This window comes from Mus caroli, unplaced genomic scaffold (assembly GCF_978045245.1).
Source record: "Mus caroli unplaced genomic scaffold, Mus_caroli_1 scaffold_2, whole genome shotgun sequence".
NCBI lineage: Eukaryota > Metazoa > Chordata > Mammalia > Rodentia > Muridae > Mus > Mus caroli.
Window position 1 is genome coordinate 114,431,955 of NW_028227257.1, and position 14,658 is coordinate 114,446,612.

At 39.7% G+C, this 14,658-nt stretch overlaps 1 protein-coding gene across 2 annotated transcripts in view; it reads left to right on the plus strand.

The window, feature by feature from the left end:
- Nucleotides 1–14,658, plus strand: part of Ttc21b (tetratricopeptide repeat domain 21B) — a 75,756-nt gene that overhangs the window by 10,647 nt on the left and 50,451 nt on the right. For both annotated transcript variants that reach the window (XM_021155663.2, XM_085834820.1), the window contains exons 6-11: nucleotides 3,988–4,145; nucleotides 7,122–7,206; nucleotides 8,878–8,976; nucleotides 10,557–10,749; nucleotides 11,289–11,386; nucleotides 11,720–11,920. In XM_021155663.2, coding sequence (XP_021011322.1) covers nucleotides 3,988–4,145; nucleotides 7,122–7,206; nucleotides 8,878–8,976; nucleotides 10,557–10,749; nucleotides 11,289–11,386; nucleotides 11,720–11,920 — 834 coding nt within the window. The remainder of the gene's footprint in view (nucleotides 1–3,987; nucleotides 4,146–7,121; nucleotides 7,207–8,877; nucleotides 8,977–10,556; nucleotides 10,750–11,288; nucleotides 11,387–11,719; nucleotides 11,921–14,658) is intronic.

Genomic DNA, 14,658 nt, shown 5'->3' on the forward strand with positions numbered 1-14,658 from the left:
GCATCCCTGATAGCATGGTGGGAAAACATTAACAGTAAGAGGTGACAGATTCAGGTACCTCAAGGCACACCAAGGGCATAGCCAGCAATCCGTATCAGAGGAGATTTAGTGTGAGAAGTTAAAGGTCAGAGGACAGAAGCGGAGTGTGGAGCTGAGGTCAGAAGTGACAAGGAGAGGTGGACCTAAGAGACAGGCATCTGCCTGTGGATTTAAGAGCGAGCTGGTGCAAAGCTTAAACAGGTAAGTTGTATCATCAGACTTGCATTTTGAAAATAAACAATTGGCAATCTTAAGAACTCTCTTGACTTGTATTATTTAAGCACACCCTTGCATCTCTCTCCACTACTATCTTCTGAACACTTTTCAAAATTGATCAGTGGGATGCATTGAGATGGCTCTTTTAAGAGCCTGCCATGGAGCCTGACAACTGGAGTTAATCTCCACAATGCACACAGTGGGAAGAGAGAACCCAGAAAACTCCTGGAAGCTGTCTTCTCTGTGTATCCGTGTACTCACCTGCAGGCACATCCACACGATGAATGATTCAAGGAGCAATAAGGATTGGGACTGGTGAGATGCATTAATGTGTAAAAATGCTCTCTGAAAACATAAGGATGTGACCACTATTGCTTAAAACCACACACACACACACAGAGAGAGAGAGAGAGAGAGAGAGAGACATAGAGAGACAGAGACAGAGACAGAGACACAGAGAGAGTTTGATGCAGTGGCTGAGTACTGTTATCCCAACACTGTCTGGTAAGATGAGGGGAGGGACAGGAGAATTACTCAGAAGCTTGGGGACTAACTACTCTGCTGTGTGCAATGGGAAGAGACAGTAAGAAAGACCATGGCCACGCCTCAACCAGACAGAGAACACTGACTCTTCTAATTTGTCCTCTGACTTCCACACATGTGCTGTGGCCCCTGCATACCTGCACTCAAACACCACCATAAGGAAAACTTTTCTTTTAAAAAAAAAAAGTGTTTCATCGCCATTTTGGGAGCTGGAAAGATGACTCAGGGTTTAAGATTTCTTGCAGAAGACCTTGGTCCTGTTCCCAGCACCCACATCAGGAGACTCACCACTGCCTGAGACTTCAACTCCAAAGCATCCAGTGCCCTTTTCTGGCTTCTATGGGCAACACTGCTCATGTGTATATATTCCCACAAAGACACAAAGTTATAAATAAATAATTCTTCAAACTACTTTGTTTTGTTTTGTTCTCTCTGTGTGTATATGTATATGTATGTAGGTATATACATACACACACATACACACACACACACACACACACACACACACACACACACACACACACACCAGTGCTGTGGACTTCATACAAATTCAGGACTAATCAAATGCTCTACAACTGAGCTATATTCCTAGTGTTTTTCAATAGTTTTAAAATTGAGAATTAATTTAGTTCGGGCATGGTGGTAGATTCTTGTAATCTAAGCAATGGGAAGGTAGAAATGGGGAGATCAAGGCCAGTATATGGTATGCCATGAGACTGTCTAAATAATATATGTTTTAAAAGGCTTTCCTATTTATGGTAAAGAAGAAAAAGAGGTGAGGACTAGCATTTGTTTCCTGCTAGCATCACCATGTGTCTCAGTTTCAAAGGATGCTGAGTTTGTTCAGATTACAGTCAGCCTGCAGACTAGTATTCAGGATGGCTGGATTCCAGATCTTCCCCATTGCTGTGCTATCGGAGTCGGCCGTTGTCAAGTTTTTAATTGTCTTCCTGTGCTCTGTTCCTTAAAGGAAAGCAAATTTGTAACCTTCCACGGTTAGGCTATTTTAGGTGTTAATATGAAGGACTTTTTACCATGATGCTAACATTGGTTTAAATGTTTTATCTGAATTACTGTGGTATTATCTATGTTATGTTTCTGTGAAAAAGCTACCCGAGACATTATAGACACAGTGACTCGCACCAAAAATCCCAGTACTTGGGAGGTCAGAGGATCTGTCATGAGTTCTAGGCTACATAGAAAGCTGTTTTAGAAGCTACACCCTAACCCCAACCCCATGAAAGACAACTAAAACAAAGAAGTCTGAGACTTGATGGTTTATAAGGAACAGAAATCTATTCTCACAATTCTAATGGCCGAGACATCCAAAATCAAGGCACTAGCAAGTGTGATATCTGGTCAGGGCCCTGTCTCTTCAAAATGGCCCCTTGAACAGTCTTTCCTAATGGAAATGTTCTGTTCTCCACGGGGTAGACCAAAAGAGTGGGCACCATCCCCACAGGCCTGCTTACAGTGGCATTACTTTTTAATGATGGGACCGCCTCCAGCCAGGCCCCAACTGCAAGTAACTGTTGGTTTGGCAATTAGGTTTCAAGATCTATTCTAGAAGAGGCAAAGAAGTTGGAGCTCTGGCAGATCCATTGTCTTACTTTGTATGACAATAATTATGTCGTACTTACTGTTCAATTAGTTTAAAAGTAATTATGCACTTACTTTTCAATTAATTCAGCAGAAGGGCCACATTAATATTCCTACTCAGACTTAAGTGCAGGCTGGTTTCATGTGACCTAAGATGCTGCTCTGTGTTCCTGTGGGAGGGACTAAGGGACAGAGCACAGATGGTGACACTGCAGCAATCTGTGGCAGGGTTTCTTTATTTTCAGTACTGCTCTGTAGATAGATTCCTAGAGAAAATGTGCACTAAAATTTATCCTAATCTTTCCTCCATTATTGTCTTTGTGCCAGTGAATAAAAGTTGCATAATTCCTGCAGTCCTTCTTAGGACCATTTATTTTGACATAATGGATTTATTGGTGACTATACTTTTCTATATATGAAAAAATAATATATATGTGTGTGTACAAAAATATTAGATATTGAGACAAAATGCTAATTGTTAATTAAAGTACACTGAAGGAAAGATAATCTAGAAGAAGACAATTAAGAGGTGTCAGGTGCTCTGCTCTCCTGAGTCATCTTGCAGACCTCGCCATGGGTTTTCATGTATACTGATGACACAGCTTATTTTCTCCTGCGAGAAACAGTGCATACAATACACACACACTGTAAAAATATTTGCAGAAAACATAATAACATTTGAGTAAGACAATAAGTGTCGCTACCTAACTGTCAGCTGCAACAGGTATTCTTTGTGCCAGTGAATGAAAGTTGCATAATTCCTGCAGTCCTTCTTAGGACCACCTAGTCTCCTGCTAAGTAAGTGAACTGTTAGGGCATAACTCCTTTATGGCCATTGCGGGTTAATTTTTATTTTCCTTTTTATACCAACAGCTGGGCAACAACCACCGTGGGTGTGCCTCGTTGTGATGTCTTTCAATTACTTCCTTAAGATAATTCCTAGAACTGAAGTGAGCTCATGGCAGTGGGTAGAACTTATATTTAACCTGAAAGTAGCATTTCCAAATACAGTGTAACATTTATAAGATTGCTTTAATTGTATATGCTATTTACAAATCTCCTAGAGATACTTTATTCTTTAGAGGTAATTTTTCCATTCTAAGTAGCAACATTCTTTGTATTTCTGAAAAACCAACAAACAAACAACTTTTTTTCTTTTACTTGTTTGAGTTTTGAGGCAGTTTTGAGACTCTGTACCACATCTCAGCTTAGCCATGTAGAAGACAGGAGACAGACTGACTTTAAGTGGTGGCCATCTTCTTGTCTCAGCTTCCTAATACTTCTGCACAATATTTTAAGTTTTACCCTCTTAACAGGTTAATCAATACATTAAGAGTCTCTTTTAAAGTAAAATTGCTGATGTATATATGCTAATTTTTCTGTGATATTTTAAGGTGTGATTTTGATAAAGACGGGCTTTTTTCTACATAGAATGATGTGCTCCTTGTTGAAAAAAATATCATAAAATGCTAAGAAGCAGTATTCTGAAATAGCCCAGGCTGATCTGGAACTTACTCTGTAGCCTAGGCTGGCCTGAGAGGGCCTGATGTACAAGGCCATGCTTTGACATCATTTTTCTCCTCCCATTAGGTTCTGTGCCTTGAGATTCGACAGAATTATTCAGGAGCTCTGGAGACCGTGAGCCAGATAATTGTAAACTTTCCAAGCTTCCTTCCTGCCTTTGAGAAGAAAATGAAATTACAACTGGCTTTGCAGGATTGGGATCAGACGGTGGAGACAGCACAAAGGTTATGTGTAAAATGATATCACATCCTCTTTGGATCTAGTTAGACATGAGAACAGAGAAAATCAGATTTTGTTCAGTCCATTACAAGACTCACACAGCATAAAATTTAATTTTTCAAGTAATAAGTGATTTTATTGCAAGCATCATAGAAGTGAAAAAGTATTTAAAATTGTATTGTTTTTAAAAACAGAATTAGGGCTGGAGAGGGGACTTAGTGGTTAAAGTAGTTGCTATCAAGCCTGGTGATTCTGAACTTCTCAATAACCCTCATTTGTGGGAACATAGACAGGGAGTTCCCAAAGCAAACCATACTGCCCCAGTGTGAAGAGCGATTGGAAGACACAGGATGCCAACTTTGGGTGTCCACGTGAATGTGCACAGACACATAGCAACACACATGCAATAATAAACACATGTAAAACGCCCTGAATTTGTTGATTTGCATCAATATCTGCATATCTTATTTTAAAATAGATACTCCTTAAAACAATGTGTCTCCGACATTAGCAAGTTAATATTGAAATGAGAGGAACCATATGCTAAGCAGCACAATTAACTTATGCAGTATGTTGAACATAAGTGCTGGGGAGGAAGGAAAGTGAAGCATCTATGTTAGGGGTGGGATATGGCATTTGAGGAGAAACTTGGAGAAAGCATGGATGCAAGCCATGGAGATAACCAAGAGAAGGTCTTCCACAAGTAGGAGCCTGTGCAGAGAGCCTGAGGCCATAGGAACTTTTATCTGTTTGAGGGACAAAGAGGAATTAAGAGAAGGCAATGGGGAAGGAGCAGGTGCCACCCCACGAAGGATCTCGTGGACCAGTGGAAGGGTTTGGCATTTCCTCTGACACACAAAGTTGTGAGCGTTGTGAATAAAGGAGTATTGTGTTCTGAGTTACATTTAATAGCGTCACTGCTATTTTGAAAACTCTGCCTGAAGAAGGGAGTGAGGGTAAAATCGGGGGACCATTTTTTCATGCCACTGCCATAATGTGAAAGAGGAATGCTGGTGAGGGAGCCAGGGCAGTCACCCTTAAGTCACCCTTTAGGTGCCTTGACAAGTGACTGGACTTTGGATGTTTTCGATAGGAAGGCAGAGACTGCAGGAAGATGACCCCAGGCGGTTTGGTCTGAACTTGAAGGACAGTAAGTTATGGATGGCCTGTTGCAAAGTGCTCAGTGGGCCTGGCTGACGGGAAGGTGGCGTAATAACCAAGAAGTAGACATTATTACTATTCCCCCTTGGCAGCTGAACAAATTTAAGGCACAAACCTGTTAAATGTTTCATCCAACACCACCTATAGATTTGGGGGGGGGGGACCTTTCTCAACTTAGCAATATCTTACAAGACAGCAGGTGGAGTGAAATGAACGCTTCAGATTTCAAAGAATAAAAGGCTGCCGTGGCTTCTCATTTGCATATCAGTAATCTAAACCAGCTGATCTCAGGCAGGATTTGATTTGCTGGGACTCTGCTTCACATTTCAGACTCCAGTAACCACCAGTAACTGCACAGGTGAAATATTCCTCTCAGTGATAGCAAAGACACAACAGCTGGAACAGAAACACAGACTGCCTATACCCTATAAGCTGAGGTCTTTATCTGTCCTGCCTGGGACCAGGTGCGTAGTTCACATACCAAAGCAGACCTGGCCTCCAGGTTCTCCCAGCATCCTTCGGTCCCTACATGGCATGCCCCATCCCCAACCCTGAACTTTCCAGCCCAGGGTCTGGACTGCCTGTCCCTTAGAGCCTCTTCCGTATATAATCCAGACAGTTTATGCTCCTCTCCTCGTCCTCCTTCTCATCCTTCTTCTCCTCCTCCCCCTCCCCTTCCCTCTTCCCCTTCCTTTCCTCTCCTTCCCTCTCCCTCTTATTCTCCTTCTCTCTCTTCACATGCTTTTTCTCTCCTTTTCTTCTTCTTCCCCACCTTCTCTCTCCCCATGGTGACTTCTCTGGCCTCGGTCCTTGGAGCCTGTGAACCTGCCAGAGAGGAGCTTCCCAATAAACCTGCCTGTATGTATTCTAATCTGGCTTGACTTGGCTCATTCACCAGTGGCAGAGAAAAGAAAACCATCTCTGCCATCATCCCTTTGGCTGAAGCAAAGGAAATAGCCCAGCCTCTAGTCACGGTGTCATATAAGACACTCGAGCTTCTTCAGAGAAGAACTGCACAGTTGCATAGCAGAAGACATATTCAGAAGGGACAGAAAGTAGATCCCAAATGTATTGTTTCATATACACATGAGAGGATGCTTTATACATGATCCCTTTTGAACAATTACTTTCATTATGCCACTTAATAAAATTTCATAAAAATTCTTATAGCAGAGACTGTATCTTGCTAGACCTATGCCTATTTTTTCTTGGTGATTAATAAATGTTTTCAAATTTTCCAATTTGTATTTTATCACATAGGAGTCTATTTTGAATTTCTGAATAAATTAATACATATGTAAATATTTCACTCATTTTGGCATTCTTAGAATTGTTTTAATGAAAACCTTGAGGTAAACTCCTTAAATTTTTACTCATTTCCTTATTTTCTTTTATGTATGTGAATGCTTTGCCTGCTTGTATGTAAGTGCACCAAATGTATGTGCTTCCTTTAGAGACGAGGTGAAAGTGTCAGGTCCCCGGAGACTGCTGGGCACTTGGACCTGAACCTGAGTCCCCTGCAGGAGCAGCAGGTGCTCTTAACCACTGAGACCTGGCTCCAGCTCCTGAAGGCAACTTGTCATACATTGTTGCGTATAGTTAACTAATACTTCAAGGAGCATCTCTACGGTGTTAAATGAAGCAGGCACAACCTCTGTTCATATCCTAAAACATGAAAAGTTAAATTGCAGATAACTTTTGAACTAAAGTATCATTGTTGTGGTTTTCTGGAGTAGAAGAGTCACTAAACTTTTAAGCCCTCGCACAACAACAGGGAAAAAGTTCTTTTATTATTAACTGGCTTGTTTTCCTGCATGCAGGCTGCTGCTTCAAGACAATCACAACGTGGAGGCGCTGAGGATGCTGGCTCTGTATTATCTGTGTAGGGAAGGGGACATAGAGAAGGTAAATTGTCTTGTGTAACATAAGCCACCTATGTCAAGGTGAATTTCATCACACACTGTTATAAAGGCACGTGGGCGTATTCATTCGAAGCTTGTAGTTCTATCTCAGAATGTTTATTATAGGTTTTAATTGGTTGCCAGAACATTACAAAGACCTTAGCTTCCTGTACCATGCAGTAAAGCAAAAGTATGCGGGGAAATTTCTCTCGAACGTTTTTAGATTATTAATAAGAGTGAATGTATTTTTACATAAGATGCTGGTACATAGTGTTGTATGTGATCTAGACATGAATATACATATCTAGAATCACAGTATGTTTGCAGCTTAGTTGAGTTTGTGTGAGTTAAACGAGCTTAGGGTAAAATATTTATAACAATTACACCTGTTTCAGTGCTACTGCACACACCCACTAGACACTGGCAAAGGATTGCAAAATCTAATCTGTAGCCAAGGGCAGGCGGTGTACAAGAGGTCTGCATGTTTAACTTGGCTAATGTAACAGTACCTAGCAAATACTTTAGTAGGCACTAGAAAAATCTTAGTGGATCAAATCTTCTATGAACTTTTTGTTTATTACTTGAGGCTGGGACTACAGCTCAGTGGGAGAGAGGTTTGCCTAGTATGTGCAAGCCTGATTCTCAACCCCAAAAGAAACAAACCAGAAACAACAACAAAAATTATTTGTACTAATTACTTTCAAGATTTTCCTATTGTAGAGACCATTTCAATGCTGGGCCATCTATGAACTCCAAAGGTGCATGTAACATTTTGTAACTAGATTATCACTCCAACAACCTTTGTGGCATGACTTCATTATTGTAGAGTTCAAGATGTTCACTTGTTGAATAACTATGGCTATCTTTACCCATCTAAAAGCTTCTATTTAGTGATGGGTATTAGCAAGAAGTAATTGTGTGTAATTACTGGAGCTTTAAAAAAAAAAGCAGAGACGCTTGAGATTCCATTTGGGGGATCTAGGAAAACAATCAGTATGTAGATTCTGTACAATCATGAAGACTTGAATTTGCATCTCTGGAACCCATAAAATGTTAGGCATGATGGCCCATGCTTATATTTCTAGCACTGGGGAAGGAGTCACAGGAAGATACCTAGAGCTCACTTACCAGCTAGTCCTGCAGAATTAATAAACTCCAGATTCGGTGAGAGATCCTCTCTCACCTCTCTCAAAAGTAACTTCTGACTTCTATACACTGACATGTACCCACAAAAACCATGTGCACACAAACATTTGCTCATGCATACACTTCACCACAGCGCACGCGTGCGCACACACACACACATACACACACACACACACACACTAGATGGAAGATATTTGTGAAAACAAAGGTCTCTTAAAGTATGAGTAATGGGGGCTGGAGAGATGGCTCATTGGTGATGAGTACTTTGTTGCTCTTGAAGAAGATGGATACACTTCCCAGCATCCCCATGGCAGCATACAATTATCTGTAACTCCAGTTCCAGGGGGTCCAGCATCCTCTTCTGGCTTCCACAGGTATCAGGCACATACATGGTGTGTATACATACATTCAGGCATTCAGATATGCACATAAAATAAAAATAAGTAAATCTTTAAAAATATATCAATCATAGTATATTAGAGTATATATTCATGAATTAAATACTTTTTTACTGTTTATTTTGTCTTAGGCTGCTACCAAGTTGGAAAATTTAGGAAATGCATTGGATGTCATGGAACCACAGAATGCTGAACTTTTTTATAAGATTACACTAGCCTTCAGCAGAACGGTAAGATTGCCTACAAGCCAGACTCTTATCATTAAGAGTTAGCAGTTGGGACTGAAGAGATGGCTTAGTGGTTAAGAGTACTATCTGCTCTTTCAGAGGTCCTGAGTTCAATCTCCAGCAACCATATGGTGACTCATAACCATCTATAGTGTGATCTGATGCCCTCTTTTGGCACTCAGGTGTACATGCAGATAGAGCACTCATATACATAAAACAAATAAGTTAATCTTAAAACAAGTTCGCAGTTAGTCAGTGGGTGGAGTACTGAGGAACATATGGCTTGCAGTGAACCGGATATAACCTAAGCGTCTTATTGGGTCCCACAGAAGGACACTCATGAGATTCTGGCTTCACCTTTCCAGCCTTCAGGGATCATGAGGAAGAGGCTCTCAGAGCTAGAGAGAGCCTTCCAGACAAAAGAAGACAGAATCCAGTGTTTAGGTTTAGTGGTGTTCTGTGCTTCTTTGGGAAAATCTGTTAAAATGAGTAATAGAGTGTTTGAGTGAAGGAAAAGGCCAGTGTCTTGGATTTGCTGCTGTTGCTGCTGCTGCTGCTACTGCTGTTATAAAAGCATGATTCTGGGGCTGGTGAGATGGCTCAGTGGGTAAGAGCACCCGACTGCTCTTCCGAAGGTCAGGAGTTCAAATCCCAGCAACCACATGGAGGCTAACAACCATCTGTAACGAGATCTGGCGCCCTCTTCTGGAGTGTCTGAAGACAGCTACAGTGTACTTACATATAATAAATAAATCTTAAAAAAAAAAAAAAAAAAAGCATGATTCTGTTATGCTCTGTTATGATAATTCAAGGCAAGATGACAGGGATGGAAGAAAAAATACCACAGAATAGCAAAGCCAATTATCAAACTAACTTGAAAGAAAACTATTAAGGTTATGAATTGTTAAACTGTAACAGTTACCTTATTTTAAAATATGTAAGATGTATGAAATTTAAAAGAAAGAAAAAAACTAAAGGTCTGAATGAAGATATTTTTCCTTTATTTGTGTTACTACCCCAGATACAAGTTCATCATTTTTTAGAATGACTATAGAATTGTTTGTTTATCAAAATATTCAGAAGAATATTTTGCTCTTGAAATTTTGTATGTTCAATAGTTACTTACCAGCATTGGCATCAACAAATTTTTAGGTGAAGTGGGTTTTTTTTTTTCAAAAAATTTATGACACATATTTTTAAAATACTTTACTTATTGGTACAGGTTGCCCTTAATGGAAAGGGGACTTTTACTTAACTATGTACACTTATTTAGAAAGCTTAAAATAAAGATTTTCCTATCTAATTTGAAAAGAAATCATGTTTTTGTATAACAGAACTATGTGTCAAGATGGCGATGTCATAAAACAGTACTTATTAAAATAGACAACTTGTGGAGGGTGGGCCATATGCTGTTTCTTGATGTAGTATCCAGATGATAGAATGCCTTTCCTTCTTAAGTAATCTTTATTCCCCTTTCTTCCGTCCTGTGCAATCCAAGCTGTATATGTAAGAGTGGAAAAAATCGGTCTGATATTCTGAGACTGGACTTCTTGTCTAAATTGGTTTGGTTTTCTCTTTCACAGTGTGGACGTAATCAACTCATTCTCCAAAAAGTTCAAAGTTTCCTAGAAAAAGCATTTAGTTTAACTCCCCAGCAAGCAGAAATTGCTACAGAGCTCGGCTACCAAATGATTCTCCAAGGCAAGGTGAAGGAGGCCTGGAAGTGGTACAGGACTGCCATGACACTGAATGAGAGCAACATCTCTGCTGTCACTGGTACGCTGACACTTCCTCCCTGGGTGCTCGCCTCACGCATCTGCCCACTCAAGCAGAGAATGGAGATTTTATTTTTAAAAATTAAACTCTTTCATTTGTTTGTTTGTTTGTTTTTTGTTTTTTTGAGACAGGGTTTCTCTGTATAGCCCTGGCTGTCCTGGAACTCACTTTGTAGACCAGGCTGGCCTCGAACTCAGAAATCCGCCTGCCTCTGCCTCCCGAGTGCTAGGATTAAAGGCGTGTGCAACCACGCCCGAAAAACCAAAAAACAAACAAAAAATTAAACTCCTTATACTATGTGTAAATAGAAAAGTCATATAGCTTTAAAAATATCAATTTATTTCTCAAATACTATCTTGAAAGAATGGATATTATTTGGTTGCTTCTATCAAGTTATGGATTGTGCAGTAAAAGAGTTTACATAGTTCCTGGCTGCCTGTTTTCTTCCCCACCCCTCCCCACTGCTGTATTTTTCCCCCCAGCCATTAACTTAGTTCAGTTGGTTGGAATAGGCCCTGATTGTTTCTGTTTGATTTCAGGACTTATCCGATGTCAGTTAATAGAGGGGCAGTTGCAAGATGCAGACCAGCAGTTGGAGTTCTTCAGTGAATTCCAGCAGTCAATGGGGAAATCTGCGGTATGGCGTTTTATCAGACAGCAGATGGCTGCTGCTGTTTATAAGCCATGAGACTTTAAGTGACCGTTCGTTCATCCTTAGCTCTGCATGGTGCATGAGCACCGACTTTAATGTACAGTGTCATGTGTTGGTTTACCTCTGTGTCACTTGACTTTAAACACTCTTCTCTGTGATCCTAAAATTCCATTCAGCTAGCACTTAGCTTTGAATGATTTTATATCAAACATTTAAATACTTTGTTATAAATAATACTTTGATATACATTTGAAATGTAGACAAATAAGTGGCTTTATAGCCAAATGGAATAACTTCTGAACTCTACTTACTTTTCAGGAATTAATGTATTTGCATGCGGTTCTTGCTACAAAAAAAAATAATCGTCAGGATGAAGTTATAAATTTGTTGAATGATGTTGTGAATACTCACTTTTCACACTTGGAAGACCTCCCGCTCGGCATACAGTATTTTGAGAAGCTCAACCCTGACTTCTTACTAGAAGTTGTTACCGAGTATCTGAATCTCTGTCCAATTCAGGTAGGGAACTCTGCCTCTTATCCACATAGGTGTTCCATGGGTCCCATAGACAGTGCTAAGAAGTTCTCTTGAACATGTGCAAGTGTATCTCTAATTAATATTCATAATTCTGTTAATTGAAACCATTTTAAAAGTCTTTATAGAAAGGATTACTACCAAATAATCACAGTATTGATTAATAAAAATTATTTTCAATTTTTTAAATCCTAAAACTGAGTTTAGAAATATTCAAAGTGGTTAATTCTCATGCTTGCTACATATTTGAATCCGATTGATAACATCATCAAGTGTCATTTCACCTTGGGCAAACTCAAAACTGGATCTCTTTTGTAAAACTAATGAAACCATTTCTCACATGAACTCAAACACTCCTTTGTGTTAGAAGTGGATCGCTGACTCTTCCTCTTGCTCCTTGGAATAACACAGAGAGCAGCTAGTTACTTGATCCAAAAAAGAATCATTTCCTCTTCATAAAGTAGATGTTTAGATTTGGACTACATACTTCTGGTGTGAGAAGTTCCCTGTGCTTTTTCTGTATGCATGCATTGAAATCCATTACCTTTTTAAAAAAGATTTATTTATTTATGTATTCATGTATTTATATGCACTGTAGCTGTAATCAGACACACCAGAAGAGGACATCATATTTCATTAAAGATGGTTGTGAGCCACCATGTGGTTGCTAGGAATTGAACTCAGGACCTATGGAAGAGCAGTCAGTGCTCTTAACCGCTGATCTCCAGCCATTACCTTTTTTTAAAAAAGAAGAAGAAGAAGAAGAAGAAGAAGAAGAAGAAGAAGAAGAAGAAGAAGAAGAAGAAGAAGAAGAAGAAGAAGAAGAAGAAAGAAGAAAGAAGAAAGAAGAAAGAAGAAAGAAGAAAAGAAAGAAGAAAGAAGAAAGAAGAAAGAAGAAAGAAGAAAGAAGAAAGAAGAAGAAATATGTGTGCCTGCTGAGTTATGAGTTAACAAATACTATTGTCTTTCACTCATCCCTTTGAGTTCAAGATTATTTATTTGTGGAATATTTCCACATTTATATCTTGCCATCTCTCTTCTCTTGTGTATTTTATACTCTTCAGTTATCATGTTCCTTTTAGCTCTTGATCTTCATTTTATATGGAACCTTATTGTGAGCTGCCATCTGTTTGATCCAGCTTGGTGATAACAATGGTCTTTCGCAAGCATTAGCATTTTTGAGTTGTAGCTCTAGACACCTGGGGATCCTTTGCAAAGTTCCCCGCCTTCCCTCGGCAGCATCCCTTTGGTACTGGCAGTAAGCACACATAACCTAACTTCCTTGTACATGGCTTATGTTTCTACACAGGCTTTTCAGGTAGGGCTATTCAGTACTCATTGCTAAGACCAAAAATATTAGCAACACCATGCCCCAAATTACACCACTAGATGCTATATTAACAGTGAAAAAAAGAAAAATGATCTTCCCTGGGGGAGCTCTGCATATTGTAATATCATGTCATTTTCCAGGCCTTTATAACCTTTAAAAATTATGCTCTCTCAGAATAATACTTGATTATTAGTTCAGACTGATTGAACTCAGTCACCCAAGTCCATGCAAGTTGCTTGGTAGATTGAATGCATATTTCAGTATTCATTCTGCATCTAGGATTCTTTCTGCAGATGTTTTATAGCACATCTGGCACACTATGCAGAGATGACAGAATGCTTTGGGAACAACAAGTTACAACATTTGTTTAAAGAGATATAGTTTAAAAGGATGGAGCATATACCATAAGGAGACTAGAATGAATAGTGGTATATGGTGTAAGGAGCTAATGGAGCAGGGTAGAGGAAGTGAGAATGTGTGTGAGGGTGTCAGAGTTGGCCTCACCATGTGACAGAGAATTGAAGGGACCTGTGGAAGCAGCTGCTTGGAGACTAAGGGAACAGTTGATGCAGATGCTCACAGGAACACAGAGGATCAGTGGAGTGGACTGTGAGTCGGGCAACAGGGACAGACAAGGTTTTAGTCCTTGAGTATTTCAAAGGATTTCTTTGTTAACTGTGCTAAGAATGAACGAAAGCATAGGTAGTTCACAAAATAATACATTACTTGATAGCTAGGTCTCTAACTACATATCCTGTTTTCCCATAAAGAAGTTTTTATCCTCATGTTATAACTTGGTCAGCTTCATAATGCTATTTTCATGGGAACATTCAAGAAAGGCAGCTCTGGGCCTCAGCTCTATTCCTTTTTCATTGGCCTCTTCCGCACATTTTTTTTAAATTTTTTTAATCTAACAAACAGAATCTTAAAGATTGTCTCTAGACTTCTGTTTTAATTTTTCTGTATACAAGGAAACCCTGATAAAACAATGGCTGGTTCATTTGTGTGATGCTGCCGTAATTCTAGCTCTTAAGTAGCAGAGGCAAGAGGATTGTGAGTTTGAGGCCAGCCAGGGTGTAGAGTGAGGCCTAGTCTCAAAATACAACAAACAACATAAGATAAAAGAAAAAAGTGAGAATTGTTCTCAGTATTTCTTATCAAGTGGCAAGGTCATGATTACATACCTACCACCATTTACTTTATTTTTCTGGTGGGAAATATTTGTGTAAATGACTTATGTTGTTGCTGTAGCAAAATACCCAACAAAAGTGAAGGAAGGAAGGAAGGAAGGAAGGAAAGAAGGAAGGCAGGCAGACAGGAGGGAGAGGGCGGGAGGGAAGGAAGGGTTTGTTTATTTTGGCTCACAGTTTGTGGGCACAGTCCAACATGATGG